At 32.6% G+C, this 26,758-nt stretch overlaps 1 protein-coding gene across 4 annotated transcripts in view; it reads left to right on the top strand.

The window, feature by feature from the left end:
- Positions 1 to 23,993, top strand: part of ODR4 (odr-4 GPCR localization factor homolog) — a 39,518-nt gene extending 15,525 nt beyond the window's left edge. For 2 of the 4 annotated variants that reach the window (XM_059412791.1, XM_059412793.1), the window contains 7 exons: positions 355 to 450; positions 1,283 to 1,348; positions 5,640 to 5,768; positions 6,461 to 6,549; positions 11,097 to 11,284; positions 20,351 to 20,461; positions 21,996 to 23,993. In XM_059412791.1, the coding sequence (XP_059268774.1) occupies positions 355 to 450; positions 1,283 to 1,348; positions 5,640 to 5,768; positions 6,461 to 6,549; positions 11,097 to 11,284; positions 20,351 to 20,461; positions 21,996 to 22,063 (747 nt within the window). In that variant the 3' untranslated portion in view covers positions 22,064 to 23,993. Of the gene's footprint in view, positions 1 to 354; positions 451 to 1,282; positions 1,349 to 5,639; positions 5,769 to 6,460; positions 6,551 to 11,096; positions 11,285 to 20,350; positions 20,462 to 21,995 lie in introns of those variants that run through there. The other 2 variants (XM_059412794.1, XM_059412795.1) reach the window with 2 other exon arrangements.
- The last annotated feature ends 2,765 nt before the right edge of the window (positions 23,994 to 26,758 follow it).

The raw sequence follows: 26,758 nt of genomic DNA on the forward strand, positions 1-26,758 counted from the left end.
GTTTATGAGACTGAACAAAGTCAAGCATAGGGAATATAGTCAGTGATATTATAATACTGTTGTGTGGTGATAGATGGTAGCTATACTTGTGAGTATAGCATAATGTATAAATAAGTTGGATCACTATGTTGTATACCTGAAACTAATGTAACATTGTGTGTCAACTATAAGCAGACATTTTAAAAAAATATATGAAGGAAAAAAAATGGCAAAATGTTAACTCAAGAAATAAATACCACATTACTGATTACCACATTAACATTTTAGTTTATTAGGTGGAAAAAAGTGGGCCCTAGGGAGATTAATTGAAATGACATTATATCTGAAAGATATCCATGTTGTGTTCCTTTTAAGAATGGACTTGCACACTGGGCTAAGCAAATAGAAAATGGTGTTTATTTGATTAATGGACAAGTTAAAGATGAAGATGGTGATCTGTTAGAAGGACAGGTGAGTTGAGAGAAAATCAGCTTACTAATGAAATTATTTGTGCTTGAGGAAAAATAGAAGATGACGTTTTTTTAGTTCTTGCCTTCCTGAAAACAGTTTACATCTACTTCTTATTTCTAAGGTCTTTTCCCCGCCTGCCCCTTAAGGTCTTTTAAAGTCAAGGGCAAATAAATGTTTTTTCAGAAAATGATTGGAGATTATTTCTGAATTAATTGGAATCCTGAAATCTGAAGAAAGGAGTGTCATCTAAATTCTAATTTCCCAATTATAAACTGCTTGCTTAAAACTAAAGGTACATGTTTTACTTCGATAGCAGTTTAAAGACTGAATTTGGCCATTTTATAGAAAGAATCTATACAGGTTTCTAAAATAGCTTTGATATGTCTGAAGAGGAGCTTTGGTAATCTCTCCCTTTAGTGCGAGGGTCAATGAACTTGATTAAAAAAGCAAATAGTATATATTTTAGACTTTGGGCTACAAGGTCTCCAGCAATTGAACAAGCAGCCACAAATAACATGTAAATGAATGATTTTGATTGTATTCTGTAAATCTTTATTTACAAAGACTAGAGGTAGTCTGGCTTTGACATATAGGCCATAGTTTGCCAATCCTTGTTTTGGAGGAATAAAAGTAGGGAATTAATGGTTTTTAAGAGTACACATTGATTGATAGTACACAAATTGACATATATCTGTAGAAAAAGCCAATATAAAACAAGTGATAAGATTTTTTTCCTCTAAGTTACTTAATATATGTAGGATAGTTCCTAAATTGTCTTTTGTATTCTACTCCAGTCTCAGTAATCTAGTTTTTAACTTTTGTGTTTTTTCAGAAAAAATCTAGAGGAAATGTTCAAGCAACTAGTCATTCTTTTGATGTCAGAGTGCTCACACAGTTGGTAAATATTTTAAAATACTACTTATCTAAAATAATTTATTTTTTAGAATAATCACAATGAAATTGTTTCGGTTTTTATGTTTATAATTAGTCAAAGAATTTTAGAAATGTGACATGTAAAAAATGTCTGGTTCTAGGAAATTTATTTACAAGAAACATTATTTTAATAAAAAAATATTTAATAAAACCTATTTTTGGTCTTTTGCCTCAATTAAAATTTTAGCATCCAGTAGAGAACAATTTAAAAATATATGTGTAAAATATATATATATATTATAACATGCATATATATAATATATACATAAGAACATGTATATGTGTGTGATTACTTGGGTTGTAAGTTTTATAAGCCAATTTTAGTTCCAATGACTTAAAAAGATTTGTGCACAGGTGTGCCAGGAGTTGTCATATACTCAGTTTTGAAGTGTGTTTATACCACCTCTGATTTGGTCAAAATCACACATTATTAGCAATTTTTATATTTGTATATGGTTGTTTTAAATTATACATCTTTTCAGAATTGAAAGTTGGATATCTTGAAGAATAAAAAGTTAAAGCCACTAATTATTCCCAAAAGTATGCATGCAGAACAGGATATGTTTTATTGTATATTTTGTACAAATAACACAAATATTGTATATGTTTTTAACTGAGTAAATAGACTTAACAATAATTTGCATAAGAGGATATTTTAATTTCTTCCTTCTCTGTTTTAACAATAGAGTATTTACTAAATTGTCGTTGGACTTAATGCCATTCAACTTTGTGTTCTCAATTTCTCTTCTCACTACCTTTGAGTTTAGATATGCCCCTTGTTTTAAAACTGTTCCTGTACCTAGATGCTTTTTACTAGATAGGCTTACATGACCTCTTGGTTTTTTAATTTACTTAAAATTATTTTAGTGGTAAAATTGGAGTTGGTAGATGTGTAGGCTGTGGGAAAATAGGAGAGATATTATGAGAGATAATAAGTATTATGAGAGATAATATTTATTATTATACAGTATAAATCTTCTTATCAATCATTCTACTGGTCAGCGAGCTGGAAACTTCAAAATGACTAATATGTAATAAGTAGTCAATAAATATTTAATGTCACTTTCCTCCTCAACTTTCATCAAGTCTTGTTGATTCTTACTTTGCAGTGTTAAGTACATCTTTTGTTTCCCTTATGGACTTAAAGCCACTAGCCTTACAATGTTATTATTTTACCTGTATTATTACAAGTAACTCTTAACTGGTCTCTATCTATTCAGTCTTGTCCAAAGTGATTCTTTTTCTGAAACTCCTGATACCTTTGTTTGTATATCTCTTGGAATATCTTCTATATTTCTAATGTATCCTGCATATAACCTCAGATTATCCTATCTGAATCACAGTTTGCATTCATTCACTTGTTATTTACTTATTAGGGTTTTTTTTTTAAAGTATTTATTGACTATATATAAGGGTTAGGCACTGATTGTGTTAGTCTCCTTGTTTAAAATTCCTTAGGTGCTCTATACTATCTAGTTAGAAGAGTCTAATTCAAGACTCTTCATAGCCTCAGCATGCTTACTCATTAATTTCTTAATTACTGTTTCAGAGGTTTACTTTCTGTGCCTTTAAAATCGTGTTGATTTTATGAGCCATGTGTCCTTTTTTTTTTAACTTTATTTTTTCAGTGTTCCAAGATTCATTGTTTATGCATCACACTCAGTGCTCCATGTAATATGTGCCCTCCTTAATACCCACCATCAGGCTCACCCAAACCCCTACCCCTCTCCCCTCCAAAACCCTAAGTTTGTTTCTCAGAGTCCACAGTCTCTCATGGTTCAGCTCTCCCTCTGATTTCCCCAAACTCCCTTCTCCTCTTCTTCTCCCAATGTCCTCCATCTAATTCCTTATGCTCCACAAATAAGTGAGACCATATGATAATTGACTCTCTCTGCTTGACTTATTTCACTTAGCATAATCTCCTCCAGTCCTGTCAATGTTGATAAAAAGTTGGGTATTCATCCTTTCTGATGGAGGCATAATATTACATTGTATGTATGGACCATATCCTCTTTATCCACTCATCTGTTGAAGGGCATCTGGACTCTTTCCACAGTTTGGCGACTGTAGCCTTTGCTACTATGAACGTTGAGCCATGTGTCTTGCCAATGCCATCTTTTCTCTGTCATTCAGACAGTCAGAATCCTGTCTGTACTTTAAGATCTACCCCAAGTGCTACCAGTTATGTAAAGTTTCTTTTGGTCATCATAACCAGAGGAATCTTTTCTTTTCCAAAATACCATATCATCATCACAGAAATTCCTCAACTTATGACCAAGTTAGGTTCCCAGAGTCTCTTTGTAAACTAGTTTGTACCAAAGTCCAAAGAAACCAAGAGGAATTGATCTTTGTAGAACACAGGTACATTTCTACCAGAAAGGAGTAAGTTAATCCTTACATCTTTTGAAAACTCTCTGAGTGTTCATTTATGTGTGTGTAGGTGTGTGTGTGTAGTCTGTAATATATACTCTTGTCATTTTTGGAAAATAGTGCCCTAATTTATAAGGGCACTATTGTATGTTATGTTATATTACATTATATTATATATTATTATAAATGTGTTATATACTATAAAACATATGTTAGATATTAAATAGATGAAATAGGGCATTATGTTCCAAAATGGAATAGTTTCATCAATAGTATAAAATTCTGCATAGTGAATAAGAGAAGTCAAGTACTCTTCCTCCACCCTGAGCTTATTGATATATCCATGATCTCTACAAGTATCATAGGAAGCTTATTCTAGATACAATATGAATATTATCACTCTGCTGTTTGGTTCGATGAAAGACATTTTTAAACAGATTTAGAACCTTTTGAACTATTTAGTCTGTGACAAATTTTCTACCAATAAGAACTTAACTATGTTTAAGTTTAAATTCCTAAAAAAAACCACACACACACAAAACAAACTAGCTGTGCTTGAATTACATTAGGCATTGACTGTTCATGCGCTTTCAGTAGTTACAGATTAAGACCTTCAGCTTCTTCACCATTTTTCCTCTTCAGTTCCTGATTATTCTTTATTGCAAAGGCACATATAACATTATTCACAAGTTGCAGGACTTGTTTTGTTCAGAATTGACCCTATTTATTCTAGGTTTACTTAGAATTTTTATTTTTGCCATGTCTCATTTGTGGAGTATCTTGTTTTAAAAATCACATAAAGATATATGTTTATATATATATATAATAATAGCACTTGTGAAATAAACATTAAGTAACACAGGTAAAAAAAAAAAAAAAAAAATCACAATTTTTGATTCCATAATGATTTTATAGGCTTCCAGTAGTACTTTCACTGTTTTAATGCTCTCCTTGTTTTGGCATTTATTAAAATAATAAGGTTAAAAATAGGGGTGCCTGGGTAGCTCAGTGGGTTAAAGCCTCTGCCTTCGGCTCAGGTCATAATCCCAGGGTCCTCGGATTGAGCCCTGCATCCCGCTCTCTGCTCAGCGGGGAGCCTGCTTCCCTTCCTCTCTCTGCCTGCCTCTCTTGTGATCTCTGTCAAATAAATAAATAAAATCTTTAAAAAAAAAATAAGGTTAAAAATATCTGTGAAACATCTTGAAACCAAGCATGAATTACCACTTCTTAGATTACAGAAGAATGTGATTGTAAGGTGGAAGTGTGACTACTTACAACCACTAATGTCATTTTCTGGTGACAACCACAGTTGACTTGCCTTTTTGCTGCTGGGGAACATATAGCATTACTTTTAGCCTATGGAAGTTAAGTGTCTATGGTGTTTAAATAAATGAGTGTCTTTACACTGCTTATCATTTTACCAAATTTATCACAACCTCTGTGTTCCAGTTATTTTTGTGTAAATCTTATATTGTATATCTTGTATCTCCTACTAGATAGATGATATACCAAATATATATATACATATATATATATATGTATGTCTTCTTTATATATCTTTTCCTCTTAGCAGTATATGAGTAATCTGCAAATAATATATTTTTAATGAATATGTTAAATAAGTAATGGTATTTCAGATGGTAATGTTAGTAAGAAAAGATTCAGATGTAGTTGTGTTTAACTTCAGAGTACATTTAAAATACTCAGAAAATAATATATAACTTAGTAAGGAGGAGTATGAAGGCCTTTTAATAATTTATGGGAAATATTTTCAAACACTTGGTTCAGTAAAAAATTTCTTCTCACTTCAGAAATGGCTTGTATGTTTAAATGTTTCATATAATTAATTGTTGGCTATTAGAACTTAAATAGATTTTGTCTTTCAGCTTCTGAATTCAGACCACAGATCCACAGCCACAGTCCAGATCTGCAGCGGCTCTGTAAACCTTAAGGGTGCTGTGAAATGCAGAGCCTATATCCATAGCAATAAACCCAAGGTTAAAGATGCTGTGCAGGTACAAAAGGAATAACTGGTATATGAAAAACAGAAGCATGTTAATGTAACATTCAAAAATCCTAAAATTTTTCTCAATCTCAGATATCATAATTATGGATTTGATTTTAACTGATAATCAAGTCCCAATCTATTGGTTAGTCCAAATATACCATGTAATGGTCCCAAGATTTTCATATGTAGGATATCTGTTTTAAAATGCCTTTGTTAAACTGATGTTTATACAAATTTATTCAGTGCTCCACAATTGTGATATATTAGTGCATTTGAAATCATTTCTTTGGCAGGAAATTAAACTTTTTAAATAACAGGAAAAGTATTCATCCGAAATACTGTTAGGTAGTATTCTATAATCTGGATATTCAGAAATTTAAAAAATGTTTACTGGCACTTTTATCATGCTTATACATTTCCTAATTTGAAACACTAGCAGTATTTCTTTAGATGGAAAATTTCATTAATTTATTTGGTTTCAATTATTTAAATGAAGGTGAGACAAATTTGCTATTAAACTGTTAATGGGTTAGTAAGCATATTAAATAAATGGATATTAAAAAATGGAATGATGTATCGTTATTTTGGTGGATGTGATTTAATATAGGAAAGTCCATTATGTTGGGTGAGGGTGGTAACAAAATAAATCTAAAGTAATGGGTTTTATTTCTTACTGTAATTTGTTTTGTTTTTTCATAGGCAATGAAGAGAGATATATTGAATACAGTTGCAGATCGTTGTGAAATGCTATTTGAAGATCTGCTTTTGAATGAAATACCAGAAAAAAAAGTTATGAGTATAAAATTAAGAACATTTTTTACGTGTATTCAATTGCTAGAGTAATAGGATGTCAAAATATAATAGATACGTCACGTCATCTTTTGTAACTACCCAGATCTATCTTTTATGACAATATGGCATCTTTACTTTTCTTAGTGAATGAGAATGAATTTTCTTAGTTTTTCAATTGCCATCCCCAAAAAAATGTTTGGAAACCATATAATAACAAATTTGTCAACATTTAACAGCCTCAGGGAGGATTTTTTAAAAAATTCTGCATAAATTTCTGCCAGATTTTATTTATTTGAGGGGGAGAGGAGAGCACAACGGGGGGAGCAGCAGAAGGAGAAGCAGGCTTCCCACTGAGCAGGGAGGGAGCCTGATGTGGGCCTTAATCTCAGGACTTTGAGATCATGATGTGAGCCGAAGGCAGCCACTTGAACTAAGCCATCCAGGCACCCTTTTATTAACATTTTAAAGCTAATATTTTAAATTAAATCTGAGATTTTTAAAAAAATTATTCAAAATATATTTATTAGTTTAAGTATTTATAATAAATTTTAAGAGTTATAAATTGTGGCATATATGGAACTGATCTCTCTATTCATACTAAATTTTTTTGAGTACTAATTTATATACTCACTATTACTCTAATACTTTGTTAGGTTTTAAAAAGCCTGGGCTATGGTGTTTTAACCTTTTATATTATTCCATTTTGAGATGTGTAAACTATACCATTTCTATAATTTGTATTAATAATAATTTTTTTATACAAAAACAATTATAATAATGAGTATGCTTCTGGAAGTTACACATTTTTCTCTGCCTTCCTACCAGTCAGGTTTGAGTGCACTTGCAATTCACAATTGAATATGTACATAATTGAAACATATACATTAGCTTGTTAAGGAAATATTTTTATGTTAATAAGAAAAACTCTGTGTAACTGTAGAATTAACTTCTTGTTGCCTATATCGATAGATAGTATACTAGGCTTGGTGGACTAATCATAATCTTCTTTATATTTCTAGTGTGATAGATTAGTATAATTGCCAGATTTAACATTTGTCCTTCCTGTACTCACAAATAACTCTGAAGCTCCATTTACTAATAATATATAGTTTTTCTGAGACATGAATTTGAATCTTACATGCAGCAATTAGATTGAGATTTTTGTTTTGGGAAGTATGTAAAACCTGGTCAGTCACCCATTCATCTTATCATCCTCATGACAGGGTGGCCTTGTTTTTAGTACTTAACTTTGCATACATATGTGGTAACTCTTTGTGGTGTTCAACATTACTTCACTTACTGAGCAACAGTATGTGCTACAACTGAACTGTGAATTTTAGGATTCTCAGAGACATGGCACTGTACTCCCTATTACACACATTAGTTCAATACTCTGTTCCATTTAACGGTGCTTAGTAAACTGGTATTGTATGACTATCTTGGTATTATTTTATATTGAGTGAGCTAGTATTTTTAAATTTTTGCTGATGTTCAAGCAATACAATTACTTCTCACAGCTCTGTGATATAAGTATCACAGTTGTGACACTTATACATTAAATTTGATGTATTAGAAATTAAGGTTATCATCTAATCTTACCCGAAATTTTTTTTTAAATAAAAATTTTCACTGGTAGTTGAGTGGCCTTTGAGGCCTGTGTGAAGAGAATGGTCAGTGTAGTTTGTTGGAATGGGGCACCTGGGTGGCTCAGTGGTTAAAGCCTCTGCCTTCGGCTCAGGTCGTGATCCCAGGGTCCTGGGATCGAGCTCCACATAGGCCTTTCTGCTCAGCAGGGAACCTGCTTCCCCCTGTCTCTCTGCCTACTTGTGATCTCTGTCTGTCAAATAAATAAAATCTTTTAAAAAAATAAATAATGACTAACATACTTGGTTGGGTTCTACGTCTACCCTGCAACTAGCAGGGTCGCTTTAGACCAATGATTTAGTCTATCCAAGTATCCATTGCCTTACCTAGAAAACAGGGATTACAGTAGATACTCTGAGGTTGTGAAATTTAAAAGGATGATGTTTGTAAAGCCCCTAGTACAAATTGGTAAGCTATATGTTTAGTAAGTGGTAGTTACTATTATATTGGAGATGATAAAGAATGAGACTTACTTGATAGTTGTCTTTAAAATGTCCTAATTTTAATTTTGGAAAAGTGTATCATTATATTTCAAAAAGAAAGCAAATATAAATACATATATTTTTAAACTTTAGTAATAGAATTATTTCAGCAACATGTTAGTTGATCTTAAGATATCAAGATAAAAGAATAAATTGCAAGTGTAATAATAGAAACAAACGTAAAATTTGAAGTTGAACATATGTATACCAAGTTGTTAGATTTTAGATTTGGTCTTTATTTTACTTGGGTCACCTTTCTTCTATACTGGTAAGATTTTATAGATTTGTTATATGGTAAAATGTAGAACGTATGCCATGAAATTAATCTGAACTAGAGTATTTTTGCATGCCTAAGGAATTCTGCAAAGGGCATATTAACTTAACATTCCTAATCTTTAAAATAAACATAGTCTGAATTCTGGCTATCCAGTGAAAATAAAAATGTAAGAAGTCCAGTTATCCCTTAGCTTATTATGGTCTTCTTCTCAGATTCCCCTTAAGTATTCCAGAGCTTCTAGCCTGCATTTAATCTTGTCCAACTTACTCTCAGCAGATGACCTCCTCATTGTGAAAATTGAGGACTCTTACCTTCTTCCATTCCTGTATTCATATCCATCCATACCATTTGTCCTTTGAGAACATAATTGTATTCCTCTTTGCCTTTGGTCATGCTTTTGCTCTCTGGATGGCACTTCTCTTTGTTTCATACAAATGTCTATTTATCCTTCAAGAATCAACTCCAGTACCAACTATTCTACACAATTTTCTATAATACTCCAGTATGAGTTAGGATTCTGTTCCTAAGCAGTAAAAAAACAATTCTTACATTACCTTGAATTTTTTTCTCTGTTTTGAACTTACTCAGATAGTGTTTAACTAGATGCTCTGCTGTGGGAATATTCCTAAAGTTTCTTAGAATGCTTTAGGAGGAGTTTCTTTTTGTTTTGATTTTTTTGTTTTTGTTTTTTTTTAATAAGATCTTCTCATTTTTAGCCTCAGATCAACCAGAAAACTTGATTTTATTTAGCTACTAAATGGGTAATTTAAATTTTTAACTTAAAAATTATAAGTTCTTTTTTTCAGTGAGTAAAGTTATTGCAACACTGCTTTAACATTTGATTTCATATCAAGCATATCTGTTTCTTTTTCAGGAAAACTAGAATAGAATAATGCACTTTGAAATAGTTTTAAAATTTTGCATGCCAATTACATATACTAATATTATAGCCATCTTTGAAAGTTTTGAACTTAGCCTTTTTTAAGAAACTATAGACCAAAGTAAAATAATGCATTCCTAATTTCAATGGGTGGACAATGTACATGCTACAGTAAAAATTGCAGTAATATAATTTTATAGCTAGGAGGCAGTCTGGTCAAAGAGTAAAATTCTTCTCCCAGTTCTCCTATGACAAGCAGAATCTGGCAGGAACACATAATTTAAGTCATAGCATTTTCTGTGACACTTAAGGAATTCTTCGTCATCTTCTGTGTGTAATTGTGTAAAACTACCACTAGCTTGACAAGGAAATGTAGATTGCGTTTAAAGTGAGCCCCGGTTTTCTACTTGATCTTTCATTGGCAACTTAATCATATCCATTGCTGAAAGAGGTGATTCTTTACACAAAATCTCTTTGTTAATCGTTCAGTAGGATGAAGGTTTTGAACCAAACAATAATTACGTGTTTATGTAGAGCAGTGACAATGTTAGAAGTTGGGGGAAATACTGTATTTTATTTTGTGAGTATTCAAAGAATGAAACACTTATTGTTTATTTAGTTTCAGATTATTTTTTCTAAGGATACTTTAAGGCTGTTTACAGAAAGGTATTACAATTTAGCAAGATAAAAAATATTAGCAATAAGAACAAGGCAAAAGGAAAATGAAAAAGAAGCAGGATGGAGTTAGTAGTAAGAGTAGTATAGAAAACATGTATCTTGATGTCTTACACATGCTTGATATAGGGGGCTCGATCTGTAAGATGAAGTCAGCAGTAAGATTAGAGCAAAAGGAATGTTATTAAATTGTCCTATACATTTGACATAGGTGGGCAACTAATTTGACTCTAAACTTGCATGAAGAAGAGAAGTATTTATAAAATGCAGTGCTTATACCGTTAAACAAGAAAAACAACAATTTCTGAGACCAGGGACAAAATTCTCCCGGGTATTCCTTCATAACAATATCCTCACATTGAAGGCAGTGGTTAAGTTTATATTTTATAGGAGTATCATTTAGTCCCTTACAGAGGCCAGGGGTATTGAGAGCAGAATTCAGCAAGAGCAGTTCTATGTCTGATCAATTAAGACATGAAAAGGCCTTTTAGGTTTTATTTTTTTAAATATTTATTTCATATACAAATATATCATGGATGCTAGTTACAGACCTATCTAAATATTGATAATGTTCCTTCTCCTTTCAGATTCTGAAAAAGAGTTTCATATCCTCCCTCACCGAGTTTTCATCCCCATTCCAGGATCCACTGTAATGTTATGTGATTATAAATTTGGTGATGAGTCAGCTGAAGAAATGAGAGACCATTTTATAGAGATGTTAGATCATATGATTCAAATAGAAGATTTGGAAATTGCAGAGGAAATAAACACAGGTAATTATATGATGTTACTTAAGAACCTGATTAGACTTTTGCTAGATGACCTTTAAGACATCTAGTTTGTCTTTAGATTTCTTTAACATTAGTTCTGTTTAATATTTTTGAGGCATTTAAAAATGTGTCTGTTTAATTTCTACGGATAGAAACATACAGTCAGTGTTTTCTGGGAAAATTCTACCATATTTAAGTTGCTTAAGGTTTTTCTAAGCCTAGCAAGTAGATCTTCATAAAACAAGTTCAGCTTTAAATGAAATACATAGCTTTTAGGTATTTCTTTTATTGTAAGAAAAGTTTTCTTAAAATTCACTATCTTAATTAATCACTTCGTTAAGCATTTTTAAACAGTTTATTAGACATCTCTTCGATACTAGTGGGCTTTATTTTCTTACCCCTTCATATAATTGGGATACCAAGCTGAAATTGGCAGTTCCAAACATTAGATCAAGATTATTATTATAGAGCATAGATTTGCCATACTATCTAATTATGTAACAGTTTCTCCTCCTAACCATCACTTTCACATTTGACTTTACATTCTATTTAGAAGGCTGCTTTTATTTTGTTTTGTGTTGCTTTCCTTTTGTTATGTATCTAGTGAAAGCAGGTTATGAAAACATACCCATAAATAAGTGTGTAAGTTTATGACAGACTTCCTGCAACATTTATAAATACATGTTAAAAGTAATTATTTGCAAGTATCAGTAAATACTGAGTATGTAGCTGTTCATCAAATTTAAAATTTCTGCTATCATAGTAGAAAGTCTTTAGGTTTTTGAATATGGAAGTTTATAAAATTTGAATATAGCAATATTTAAGTCTTTTCTGATTTCTTAATTATTCTTCTGTGATTTAACTAATGCCTGCTTCCCACCATAAGAGTATTTGAGTCAGAATACTGTTGTTACAATAATAAGTAAGTATTTCGTTGGCGAATATCAAGTCTGTCAGTAAAATCTTAGGTTAGTTTGAGACTAGTGAGTTTGTTTTTTTGTTTTTTTTTCCCCAGCAACTCCAGGTTAGTGTTAATTATACTGTGGAACAGTAAGCTTGTTTTAAAGAAAAAAAAATACTTTATTTAAAATTGCTCAGTATCTGCTGTTAAAACAGCAACTGTGTTAAAAAACTATTGTTATTATTATTATTTAAACATTTTATTTATTTGACAGAGATCACAAGTAGGCAGAGAGGCAGGCAGAGAGAGATGGGGGAAGCAGGCTCCCTGATGAGCAGAGAGCCCGATGCAGGGCTCCATCCCAGGACTCCGGGATCGTGACCTGAGCCGAAGGCAAAGACTTTAACCCACTGAGACACCCAGGTGCCCCCAAAACTATTATTTTTTAAGAGATAGCTATAGTATATTCCCTAACTGATAGATACTTTGAAAGTAAACTGCTAAACATGTTTGCTGCTTTCTGAAAAATGTTTTCCCAGATTAGTGGCCACACGATCTCGGCCAACCAGATGTAGAGTCATCAGGATAGTGATTTTTGATTATTTTCTTCACTTTTGTCTCTAGTGCCTACCAGTAGTTTTTGACCCATTCTGTTGTCGATAATCCGAATGAATTTTACATGAGATCATTAGAGTTAATCTAGTTCATTTTCTTTAACATTGAAATCTTTATTCCTAGGAGATGGGGACTTAGACTGTATTCTTCCTTATTCTGAATGCTAGTCTTCCTTCCTATAACTAACACCTTATTCAGTAATCTGGAGCTGAGTACTTTTTTATTGAGGCCATGCTTTCAATTTGAGGACAACTATCATGCTCTAAGTATGTTGAAGTCAAATATTTGTATAGTCCTTTAACTGGTCTCTTTGTTATACTTATCAGACCTCATTCTTTCTTACCACCTTATTTGTCTTCTTATAGATTAGGAATTTTAAAACTGTGCTACCCATAACCTTTGGGATCATAGCTTGCTTTCAGGAGGTCCACAGACCACTTAAAAGTAATGATATAATTTTTTCTGGATAGAGTTCTATAGCTATTAAAGGGTTGGTGATCTAAGAAAGATTAAAAACTATTTCTTTTTTTTTTTTTTTAAGATTTCATTTATTTATTTGACAAAGAGAGGTCACAGTAGACAGAGAGGCAAGCAGAGAGAGAGGGAAGCAGGCTCCCTGCTGAGCAGAGAGCCCGATGCGGGACTCGATTCCAGGACCCTGAGATCATGACCTGAGCCGAAGGCAGCGGCTTAACCCACTGAGCCACCCAGGTGCCCCTAAAAACTATTTCTTTAAATATACTTTGGTTTGTCTCTCTTGAAAGGCATTACCCCGAATTCAATCTAATACTCTAATAATATTATTAGCTATTGTTTATATAGAATCTACTATGTATAGGCACTGTTTTAAGAACCTTACAAATACTAAATCACTCAATTCTTATAATAATCTTCTTATTCTTATAATATTCTTAGCCCCATTTTCCAGATGAGAGAATTGAGTCTCAGTAAGGTCAAGTAATTTTTCTTGGGTTACACAGCTAGTAAATGGTGGAGTTAGAATTTAAACTTAAGCAATTTTGTTCTAGAGTCTTCTTTTTTCTAACAGTTCCTTTCAGTGGGACCTAACCAACACGGACTATAGAACTACTACCTTCCATGCTCTAGATATTTATTTTAGCATGGCCATCTTCATTGCATCATTCAAAAATTTTTTTGACTTAAATGAATGATGTTACATTATCCTGGTTTAATTTCATCTTCCTTCTGTCAGTATAATTTCATAATGACAGAGATGGTGAGAGAGCGTAAGAGTGGGGAGGAGAGGGAGAAGCAGGCTTCCCACTGAGCATGGAGCCCAATCTGCAGGGCTCCATCTTAGGACACTGTGACGATGCCCTGAGCTAAAGGCAGATGCTTAAGTGCCTGAGCCACCCAAACACCCCTGTCAGATTTTTGATAATATGTACCTAGAATGTTTATCTCTCTATCTGAGCTCCATACCTCAAACATGACAGGTATTCTTAAATATTTGTTAATAATTGACTGATACATACTAAATAGATCATTTTTTGGAAATTATAGTACATCTTTTTTTTTTTTAAAGATTTTATTTATTCAGTTATTTGAGAAAGAGAGAGCACAAGCAAGCAGAGAGAGAGGAGGAAGCAGGCTCCCTGCTGAGCAGAGAGCCCGATGTGGGGCTCGATCCCAGGACCCTGAGATCATGACCTGAGCCGAAGGCAGAGGCCCTAACCCACTGAGCCACCCAGGCGCCCCTGTAGTACATCTTTTTGTCACTTATTTTATGCTTGAAAAATTGTAAAGTTTAAATCTAGCCAGACAAGGTTTTTAAGGTTTGTAACTGAACATGAACATTTAAAAAGGGTGTGATAGTCACAGCTCTATGGTGATATAATTGAGAACATTATAAGGAACATAGAACATTTAAAACATATTACAGTATGCAGCACTAAACTTATTAATTTTAGTTTATAGGATTTAGTATGTCTATTATATATTTATTAAGCATTTGCTCTGTTCAAGGCAATGTAATAGGTAAAAATCAAAGACCAGATTCCCTTCCTTAAAAGGAAATTTCCTTTCCTGATTTGGAAGATAAAATATGTATGCACTGCATGTTGTTAAGGTCATAAAAGTAAGAACATAACATTAATGATTAAAACCTTAAAGTTTCCAGTGATTTTGTTAATTATTCAATGAGAAGAAAATATTTTTACTGTAGGTTAGCAATAACAATCTACAGTAACCAGATTTTAACATTACTATTTTCAGTTTTAGCAAACTGTTTCCATTTTCTCATTATTTATTATTACTGCATTATGTTTTACTTTAATTGAAAAGTAGATGTCTGTTGTATAAATTAATGCTCTGTATTCAGTGGATAATCCCAGATATATTAAAAGCTCCATAGTTTTGAATGGTTCTGGGAATTCTTTGAAATATCCTTGTAAATAATTAAAAGATTTATTTATAACCAAGGTAATATACTTCTTGGTTATTATTATCAAATTTTAATGCCATTCTCTAATAAATTGTTTTTATCATTTATATATATACTAAATATATTTTAATCCTGTTTTGCACCTTTCCTTCAGTAAGCTTTATCATTAACACCGTACCATGTTAAGTATTAGTATGAGCTAGTAACTGAGGTATTTAAAACCCACTTTTTAATCTTAGATGATACATAAATGTTCATTAATCTTTTTTGTGGATTTTGATTTTTCTAAGTTTTTAATATTGGGACTTATTTATATATTTCACACTATATTTTAAAATTATTTTCTGTCTTTTTTTTATGCTGGTAATCTAGTATAGACTTAGATAAACTGAATAGGAAGAGTTTAATATTACAAACACAAAGGAGGCAACACAGCAATTTGTGGAAAGTTTAGGTGTATATACTTGAATGTATGCTGCATCAGACTTATGATCTCTAGATTATGTATTTTTCTAGTATTATATGATGTATTGAAGGTACTACTTCATTATGTTAAGTATGCTTCTTTAAGGACTCTTCCCTGTTTTTGAAACTTAAATAAATCCCATCTGAGTGAGTGATTGATTACTATTTTTGATTGCCTATTATGTATTAAGCATTAGGGTTCTAAAGATGAAATATACAGTCCTGACTCTCACGAAGTTCACAGTATAGAAAGAAGTACAGAAAAATGGGTTACTCTAAATTAGGTGATTAGTTCTGTAGTAGAGGGATGAACAGAATTATCAGAATGTTTAGCACAGGGATTATCCTTATATAGGATTAGAGAAAGTTTCTGAGAGCAGGTGACATTTGAGTTCATTTTGAAGGATGAATACAGTAAAAGTAACTCTAGGCTTTTCAGGAATTGAACACTGGCATCAGTTGTATTGCGACCAACCATATGACGTGTGTAGAATTGTATTAGTTTTGCTTTTTCAAGTATTTGTTGAATTAGAAGGAATGATTGAGTAATTAGCATATTTTTTAGGGTAAAAACACATTTTAAGAGAAAAATTAAGTGATTTTTCATAACATCCTATTTGTTTAGAATTATATTCACTTACTCATTCACTTCTTTACTCATTCATTAATTACTCAAAAATATATTATTTTGTTAGTAATAAAACAAATGGATTGTTAATTAGTATTTATTTACTCAAAAATATTAGATGCATTATTTTATGGATTTTAAGAAGATAGTATTTTAACTGAGTCCAGGTATGCTACCTACATCTGGGTAACTTTAAGTCCCCTTTGAACCCCAACTTCTCTTGAGGTTAAGAGAATTTAGTACAAATATTAGGGAAAATACTTTCTAAACAAAAAGAGATACATAACTGTAAGGTGATATTAACCAGTATTATCAAACTTCTAAATAATGAACTTTCTGAATTATAATAAAAATATTAACATTAAACTATAAAAATAATATTTTATAGTATATGTTGATTTTCCTACATATTTGAAATTAGGATTTTCATATATAATACCCTATAAAAGGTGAAGTTCAGATGTTCAAGTTCAAAAAATGAAATCAATTCGTATTTATACATTTAGGGTTATTAACTTGTTATAAGAATCTGGCTTATTTTCTAAGTATTTGATGCTATTATCTGCTGATTGTTGCTTAATTATTTCTGTTCTGTAATATATTTGCCAAGTAGTTGCTATGTTTGAAATACATATTTTGTCAGGTAAGTACCTTAAAATAACATACTTTTAAATGACTTAAGGGATGAAGAACAATTTGTTTGTCAAAATGACTCACTTAAGGTGAGAGGTAACTATGGTTTTAAAATTTCTTAGATACATTGGTCATCTCCTACTAGATATTAAGTTAATAATTCAGATGCACTTTATCTATAGTATCAGCTAAAAATTTGAAGACACAACTTTAAAATCTGGTGAAACTCTTTGTCAATTCTGTCTTGATAACAGAACTAATTTATTTTTGTTGTTTTTTTTATTTATTTATAACAATTTATTTATTTATAACAAATTTATATTGTTGTTTGTTGTTTGGTTAAACATTGACAATTTAATTATAAAGAAAATAATGAACATGTATTTTTATGACTAAATCACTTAGTATAGTGAAATCTCACTGCTTCAGTATTCAGGGATGGGAAAGAAGACAACTAAGGAGTTCAAGTCCTCACATTGTATTTTAAGCATCTAAATAGTCTTGCCTAACTATCAACTATCATGAAATTGAACCCATTTACAATTTAGCATTCATTCATTATTGCTCTTGTTTTCTCTTTTGTTGACAGTTGCTCAAAAAGGTTACTTTCTGACATGATTAATTTGGGGCTTGTCTGAAGTGAAAATTACCTGGTTTTAAGGAATGCTTAAGATCTAATTTCCTATTGAATCATATGTTATTTGCATTTAAATTTCAGACACTAGTAAAATGACATCACGTCTGAGATTTGAATTAAAATCCCAGGAGCTCCCACCAAAAACAGACATAAATAAATATTTATGACAACATCTTAGTCATCCTTGAAAAAATGCTCTGCTTCAGTAAAATTATCTGATTTGTATCAAATCAGTATGATTTTGTATGACAGATTAAAAATGAAAATAGAGCAATGAAATGTCTTTTTTATAGAAGTAAATTACTTGTGCAGAACATTTGGCATACTAGAGCATGACTTTCATATATAATAATTCAATATTAAATGTATAAGTAATATATCATGACAAAACCATTTTGTGCTCTTTAAATACAAGTACTCAATTAAAAAAAGAGATCCTGTAACAAATAGGTGTAATTCATGCTTCATCCGTTATTTTTATCTGCATTTGTTGTCTGATATAAAGATTATAGTGTCCCCCCAAAAAGTTTTTTGGTACTGATATTTACTAATGGAAAAACCAAAATTATGTGTGTGTTAACATGAATAAAACTGTATTATTCATTCAACTTTTTGTTCTATATATAAAGTTAGGGGAAATATGAAGCTGTTAAGGTTAATGTAATCTAGAACTAAGGTGTTATAGTCCTTAAGAAAATTAGAATCTATGGAAATACAGAAGACTGATTGGTTCTAGAGATAGTTCATAATAAAAATATTTGGCCTTTGCAACCAATATGATATGGGAGGAAAAAAAAGAGCAAAGGGTTTTATTTGTTTTTAAAGTACTTTCATCATATGCTTGAAGAGGGGAAAAAGAAATGGTCATACCCCAGATTCTAATGAGGTAGTTACTAAAGATGATTTCTGAAAATCACAGTAAACTTTTATTCATGGGAAATTGATAAAAATTAGGCACTTTTTTTCTTTTTCTTTCATCCATTTTGGTACCACAGATACGTGTTTCAATAAGTTTATGTATCATACTTGCAAGTTATATTGAAATGCAGAGATGTCTATAAGAACATTTTAAATCCAACCAATAAGCTCTTTTACTTTGAATTTAAATAGTAGCATTTACTGTCACTCACTCTGTGGTTCTCTTCTCTGTAAATAGAAGGATCAACATGGAGTAAATGCTTTCAGACAGCTCCCTAGAGTTCTGTAAAACAGCATTTGATTACCGCTTCTGAGGGAATGAAGGAAGTCTGGCTTGAGGAGCCCTCTGTTCTTGCTTTAGCCAGCATAATTCTGTTTTAATGCTGGGATTTTCTGTCAGATTCTTTAGCACTAGGGGAAAAAAAAAAAGAAAAAAAGAAAACCACTGGTCTATCTAAGGATGTTTTTAGTTCAGTCACTTTTAATCAGTGTTAAATAAATTCAGCTAAGCTAATCTACATAAATTATTACCAGCATAATGAAACAGAAAGAGAACTTGTATTTGAATTCTCAGTCTGCCGCCTATGACCCTCAAATATGAACTTAACATTCCAGGTTTTATTTTCCATCTGTAAAATGAGATAAGGTTGTTGTCTTGTTTAATGTTGAGTTGTTTTAAGGTCAAATTTATGATCAGATTTTGCTTGTATACAGTTGGCCCCCTTATATTCAGAGGATAAATTCCAAGAACCCCAATGGTTGCCTGAAACTGCAGATAGTACCTTTCTATATACTGTGAACTCAGTATACCATGCTTTTTCCTAGATATGCAAACCTGTAATAAAGTTTAATTTATAAATTAGACATGGTAAGAGATTAAAAACAATAACTTAAAAATAAAATAGAAGTTATAACAATAAACAGTAGATAAAAGGTATGTGAATGTGCTTTTTCCCTCAAAATATCTGATTGTATTTATACTCACCCCTCTTCTGATGAGGTGACGTGATAAAATGTCTCATAATGAGATGAAATGAGGTGAATGATACAGGCATTGTGACGTAGCATTAGGGCATTGTTGACCTTCTGACGTTGTGTCAGAAGTGGGATCATCTGCTGCTGGACTACAATTGACTGCAGGTATCTGAAACTGCATATTAGTGGGGGGACTACTATATTTCAAATTTCAGGTTAGAGCCAGTCAGCAAACTTTTTCTGTATAGGGCCAAATGGTAAATATTTTAGGCTTTATGGGGCACATAAAGTCTGGCCCACAGGGCAGTTGCTAATCCCCACTTTTAATATTAATATATAATTATTTTGAAATTACTGTCAAGCCATCAAAAAGGATGATAGAAATTAATTCCGATTAAGAATGAAGGTTACCCTGCTCATATCTGGTTTGATTTTTGGTATCAGTTTATTTTTACTACCATATGGTAAACAAATTTCTTGTTTACTGTGTTTGCTATTATCCATAACTGTCTTTAATTATTTTATCTATATAATCCATAATTATCTATCTACTATATTTGTTATTATTTGTTTACTATATTTGTTATTATCTCCCATAATTTGTGGGAGTCACTCATAACTAGCTCTTTAGCTCTTTGGTTTCAGTCAGTTATAAAACTATATACAGTATTTAAAAAATTGTTCCATGAAATTTAATTCGCCTACATTTATTCCATTTATTTATCTACACATATTCCATGAAGTTTAATTCACCTACATTTGATAATGAGCAAATTAATTGTGTTGTAAAAAAGTCAAATTGAAGGAAAATGGAGCTCACTGTATATGTTCCTTATGATGTTCTTTTTAAAAACTCATTTTATTTAGGATTGATTGTTGTTATCCTCTTGTAGCTTGTATGAGTTATTCTGTGAATACCGAAGCTTCATTGGACAACACAGATGATGAACAACCAAAACAACCAATTAAAGCTACAGTAATATTGAAAATTCAGCAAAACATAGGTATTTAATATCTCTTATAAAATTGAAAAGATGGTACTTTGGATTTGAGTTTTCTCATTATTTTAAAATTATTTCCATTACATTTTGCTTTCTTAGATGTGCTAGATTAAGCCCATATTTATTGAGTATTATGGAAAGTGCAAGACTCTGGAGATAGAAGAGATGGAAAGGTTCATAAATAATGCATTATTGCAGTTGCCCTCAAACATGACAGTTCCTATTATTTTTGTTGGTGTGTTTGTTTGTTTTTAGAGAGGGTAGAAGGAGCAGAGGGATAGAGAGAATCTTAAGCAGGCTCCACATCCAGTGCAGAGGGCTTGATCTCACAAACCTGAAATCACGACCTCAGCCAAAATCAAGATTTGGATGCTTAACAACTTAGCCACCCACCAAGGCACCCCACTTTTTGTGTTTTTGCAAGAAAAACAGAGTTTCAGGAATCAGTTATTATAATTGGACCAATGCCTTCCAGATTGGTGTTCTTTGAAGAACTGCTGTTGTAGAAGATTTTGATACATGTTCTATGAAAAAAGTCAAATTCAAGTATGGAAATTCGTAATGAGCTTTGAATTTTAAAGGCTCCAAGAAGTGTGGCAATCACTTTAACGTTGTTCAGACTTACTGGTTAAAGAAAATGTAGACTGTTAAGTGGAATGCCAGTTTGAGAAATGCTTTATAAGCATTAAGACTTTTGACTGAAAGTCAGAAGATCTTTCTTGGTACTTATTAGATATTACCTAAATTCTTGGTACTGAAGTGCATTTGTATGTGTATGTCTGTGTCTGGACTGCTCTGTCGGTTTTGTTTTGGTTAACTTAAAATTATCAGGAAAAAATAAGTAAAACTAGAAGTTACCAACACAAACTTACTAATTCTTAGATTTTATAATGGTGGAATCTGCGTTTTTTAGTTTGAATAGTTACACAAATGACTTTGCCTTGTCATGTTTGAGACCCACCCCCCATTGGAACTGTCTTTTGGTTTAAGCTAGCTGGAATGTCAGTGTGGATATTTATAGAAACCTTTTAAAGTATGTGTGAGGGGCACCTGAGTGGCTCAGTGGGTTAAAGCCTTGTTGTGATCTCAGGGCATTGGGCTCTCAGCTCAGCAGGGAGCCTGCTTCCCTTCTTCTCTCTCTGCCTGCCTCTCTGCCTACTTGTGGTCTCTGTCAAATAAATAAATAAAATCTTTCTTAAAAAAAAAAAAAAAGTATGTGTGAATTTTCCTCTCAGATGTGTGTGAGTGCACATGTGTGTAAGAGAAATACTTTTTTTTTCCTTGAAGGTTTTGGTAAGTGGCAAAGTACATAATTACTGGTCCAGCCTTTGCCATCTATTCAATTTATTGCTCTATTTTCCTCATAAGACTTAGCTGGCTTTTAATATATGTGTGTGTGTGTGTAAGCATATGTGTTTATGCAGGTGTATCTTGTTGTTTAGGCTCATTGGTTGCCTACATTTCAGAGCCTAGGATCAGTTAAGCCTTTCTTTTGCTCATCCCATTTCCATTTGTTTTGTGTTTGTTTTACTTGTAGGTGTGATTGCAGCAGTTGCAGTTGCAGTCCTTGCTGCGGGTATCTCCTTTCATTACTTCAGTGATTAGGGTGAGACACAGCTTCCTGATCTACCAGAGGACACTGAGCAACCATTATGAATAATAAAGATTGCAAACAGTTCATCTGCATTTAAGACCAGAGCAGCTACCTCTGCTGCCTGTTAGGTTTCTGACTAAAATGAAATGAAATCACCAGCTGCCTTGTTTAGCCCTGCTTATATTATAGATGGCTCAGGCTTCCAAAAATAAAGTCGTGCATATAGATGGAAGTTGCATGTAACAAATCCTTATTATCTATTTTTAAAAAGTTCAAAATGATAGTTTATTTTCATAGATTTTAGTCCTGTTGATCTGGATCACATATTGATCAGGATATTAAAAATGTGAATAGTCATAGAATAAATGGAATTTCTACAAAGTGGGGCAACAACCTGTTGGGTAAGTTCATACTCTAGAACTTTTCTAATGTATACTCAGTTCCAAAAGACTGATTGATCAAGTTCTGGTCAAAGGGTAGGAAACCTTTCAGAAAGGTTTGAATTATAAAGAATTACCATAAATCATATGTTTTCTCAGATTATGAATATTATACCTGTTTTAATATATTTAATGAGACTTTACTTCTAACAGTGCATTATACTAGGTACTGCAGAACAACAAAATCCTAAATAAAATCTATTTTTGAATGCATTAATTAGGTCAAAGAAAGTAGGGAAAGTATCTGAGAATCATATCTCTGTTTTTATTCACCCACAAAGGTGAGCACATTTTGAGTTGGGAATTCTGAATACTGTTTTAAGCATGCAAGTGGACAGTGGTCGCTCAGATGGCAAATACTAATTGCAGTACATTCATATGCTGGTTGCCTTGGACTAGAAACAAGGAGATAAATCTGAATCTGAGATGCTGACCTAGCCAAGACAGTTGAAGTGGCTACTTAGTTTATAGTATCCTATAACTCCTGGCAGAAGCAAGATACAGGCTCAAGATTTCCATGGCTTAAGATAAAGCAATATTATGACTAGACTAGAGATAACTGGTACAAAGTGAAACTAGCATGAGAAAGAACCTATAGAAATAATAAATTTTGAATTCAATTCTCTAAAGTCTCATCACTGACATCGATGAAAGATGGAATGAGAGGCAAATCTAAAAAACAACTGCTAAAAAAGAAAAATAAGTTACTTGAAATTAAAAAAAAAGAATCCTCAGACATGTTGAATATTATATTAGACTTAACTGAAGAGACAATAAATAAACTGGAAGTGAGATCTAAAGGAATTACCCCGTGCACAGCAGGGAGTAACAAGGAGCTTACTCTAAATAAGTAAATAGAGATATTTAAGAGAAATTTAGAGATATGGAGAGAAGACTAGAAGTATTCGGAGGGAAGAATAGAGGATGGAGCAGTGGCAATATCTGAAAATAACTATTTTCCATATTTGTTGGAAAAACATAAAGTCATAATTTCAGGAAGCACCGTATATTTCAAGCATACGTAGATCAAATCGATGCCTAAACCCAAAGTAATGTGACTGCAAGATACCAGACACAAGATTTTAAAAGCACTCAAAGGAAGAAAAAGATAATGAAGGCAAGACAGTCACATACTTAGTAGGCTTCTCAATAGCAATAATGTACCCAAAAGATGATGGAATAATGCCTTCGAATTTCTGAGGGAAAGCTAATTATAAACTTGGGATTTGTGCCAAGCAAAACTGAAATGTTCAGATGAAAAACAGATTTTTGCCATCTAGGGAACTTCAATAAAGGAAGTGCAAAAAGGATGATCTTCAAAAATGAAATGTTTCTGCAAGGATGATCTGAAATTGAACTGATGAACAAATACAATGATAAACATGTAAATCAAAAGTGTTATTAATATAAAACAGTCATAATTAAATATTTATAAGAAGTAAAATTGTATAAAACTGTAAAATGAAATAAACATTTTATGCAACATGAATGTGGACTTCTCAAATAGGATGTAATTGAGAAACTGGATAGTAGTTTTTAATATGGGAAGAGAATGATTAGAATTAAAGTGTTTTGAGGTGCTTTCATTATTCAGAAAGTGGGTTAAGATACTATTTAACCTTAAAATGTGTTATTAAAATCTCAAGAGTAACTGCTAAAATAATAGATATAGATATGAATCGTTGCAAAGGGAAGTTTAAAATAGTGGGACAGGACGACAGTAAGTTGGCACAAAAGAAATTAGCAGTGGGGGAGGAACAAAACTAGTAAGAAAATAGTAACAGGTTAAGTAATGCTAATTAAAATAAAGATGAATAAACTAAATCCGGTTCAATGAAAGATTGGTTAAGTTTTTAAAATCAGCTATGTATAGGCTGGATTTTTTAAAAGATGAAAACACACAGGCAAATAAAATTTGTGTAGATTTAGTGATACTAAATCAAAATTAGATTTTATGGTAGTAGAAGGACCCTAAATAATGATAAAAGGATAAATTCACTAGAAATGTATAACTATTTTTTATTTGTATATACTTTATAAAATGACCTCAAAATGTATAAATTACTAGACTAAACCAACAAACTGAACAAGATAGATTTCAGCAGTTCTCAATTATTGATAAATAAACTAAGCCAAAGGGTGAATGAAAACACAGATTTGAATAATGCAATCAACAATATTGATTCAATGGACAAATTTAAAATAATCAGCAATTAGAGAATGTTCTTAAACATTTTATATTAGCAAAAACTGACCATGTACTAAGTGTGAAATAAGTCACAATAAAGTTTTAAAAATCAGTATTAAATGGATAATCAGAAATAAGAGGTCAGTAATAATAAAGGTTAAATTTTTTAACATCATATATTTACAAGTTTTATAAACTCCTGGATAAAAGAAGAAAAATAAATACTTAGGATCTAATTATAAGTACTACAGTTGGAAAAATTGGGCTGTGCAACAGAAATAGTATTACAGGAAATTAAATTAGAGAAAAACATATGTAACCTGATGTTAAAGCAAGGAGATACAGGCAAGGGAAAAAAAAATCAATGCATTAGAAAACAAAAAGTCACAATGTCAAAGTTGTTTTCCTGACAAAAATAAAATTGGCATAATTGAACAAGAAGAACACAAGGCACAAGTAGATGAAAAAAAGATTGAAAAGGAGTCCTAACCCATAGATAAAGCAGAGCTGAAAATGATGAACTTCTTAATATATTTGAAAACTTAGACAAAACAGATCAAGGTTTAGAAAAATGCAATTTTCTTCAGTTGTCCAAAGAAGAAATAGTCAAGCTACCTAGACTTATTCAATAGTGTTGAATAGTAAATAATTTTTTTTTGACAGAACATCTAGCCCACATCTACAGATGTTTCTTTTTCAAGGATCATACTATTTCAACATTTCAGACAGATTCTTCCAAAGACTAGGTAATGAGGGAATATTCTTCAGCTCTAATAAAGCCAATATATTGTCTATTGATACTAGAATTATACACATTCAGTAAGTTACAGACTCATGCATAGTAACAGATGTGAAAACCAAAGCACTATTGATAAACTAAAGGCAACATTATATAAAAAATGATAGTGCAGCAAGACTAAGTTGCATATATACATTAAAAACCAGGAACTCGGGGAGGAGTCAAGAGGGCGGAGAAGTAGCAGGCTGAGACTATATCAGCTAGCAGATCAGCTAGATAGCTTATCTAAAGATTGCAAACACCTGAAAATCCATCAGCAGATCGAAGAGAAGAACAGCAACTCTGGAAACAGAAAACCACTTTCTGGAAGGTAGGACTGGCGGAGAAGTGAATCCAAAGCAACGGGAAGATAGAGCCCGGCGGGGGAGGGGCCGGCTCCCAGCAAGCGGCAGAACAACGGAAGCACAAAATCAGGACTTTTTAAAAGTCTGTTCCGCTGAGGGACATCGCTCCAGAGGCTAAACCGGTGTGAAGCCCATGCGGAGTCAGCGTGGCCTTAGGTCCCGCAGGGTCACAGAAGGATCAGGGGTGTCTGAGTGTCGCAGAGCTTGTGGGTATTGGAACGGGAAAGCCGGCTACAGAGACAGAGCCGACAGTAAGCTCACAGATCGGGGTTACCTTGAATCGGTCGCAGGCTTGGTGAGCTCGGCGTGTGGCCGGAGGTCAGGCAGACGGGAGTTACTGGGTGCTGTTCTCTGAGGGCGCACTGAGGAGTGGGGCCCTGGGCTCTTTGCTCCTCCGGGCCGGAGACCAGGAGGCCACCATTTGTATTCCCGTCCTCCGGAACTCTACGGAAAGCCCTCGGAACAAAAGCTCCCGAAAGCAAACCCGAGCGGATTACTCAGCCCGGCCCCTGGTAAGGGTGGTGCAATTGCACCTGGGGCAAAGACACTTGAGAATCACTACACCAGGCCCCTCCCCCATAAGATCAACAAGAAATCCAGCCAAGACCAAGTTCACCTACCAGGGAGTGCAGTTTCAATACCAAGGAGAGCAGCAGAATTCAAGGAGAAAGCAAAGCACGGAGCTCATGGCTTTCTCCCTGTGCTTTTTTTTAGTTTTGCAGTTAATTTAATTTTTTTTTTCATTTTTTTTCTCCTCTTCTGCTAAATTTTTTTTAACTTTTACCCTTTTCTTTTTTAACGTTTTTTAACTAGTTTATCTAATATATATATTTTTTCCTTTTTATATTTTTCTTCGTTTTCTTTTTTTAAATTCTTTTCTTTTTTTTTTCTTTCTTTCTTTTTGAACCTCTTTTTATCCCCTTTCTCCCCCCCCA

This window comes from Mustela nigripes, chromosome 10 (assembly GCF_022355385.1).
Source record: "Mustela nigripes isolate SB6536 chromosome 10, MUSNIG.SB6536, whole genome shotgun sequence".
NCBI classification, from domain to species: Eukaryota; Metazoa; Chordata; class Mammalia; order Carnivora; family Mustelidae; genus Mustela; species Mustela nigripes.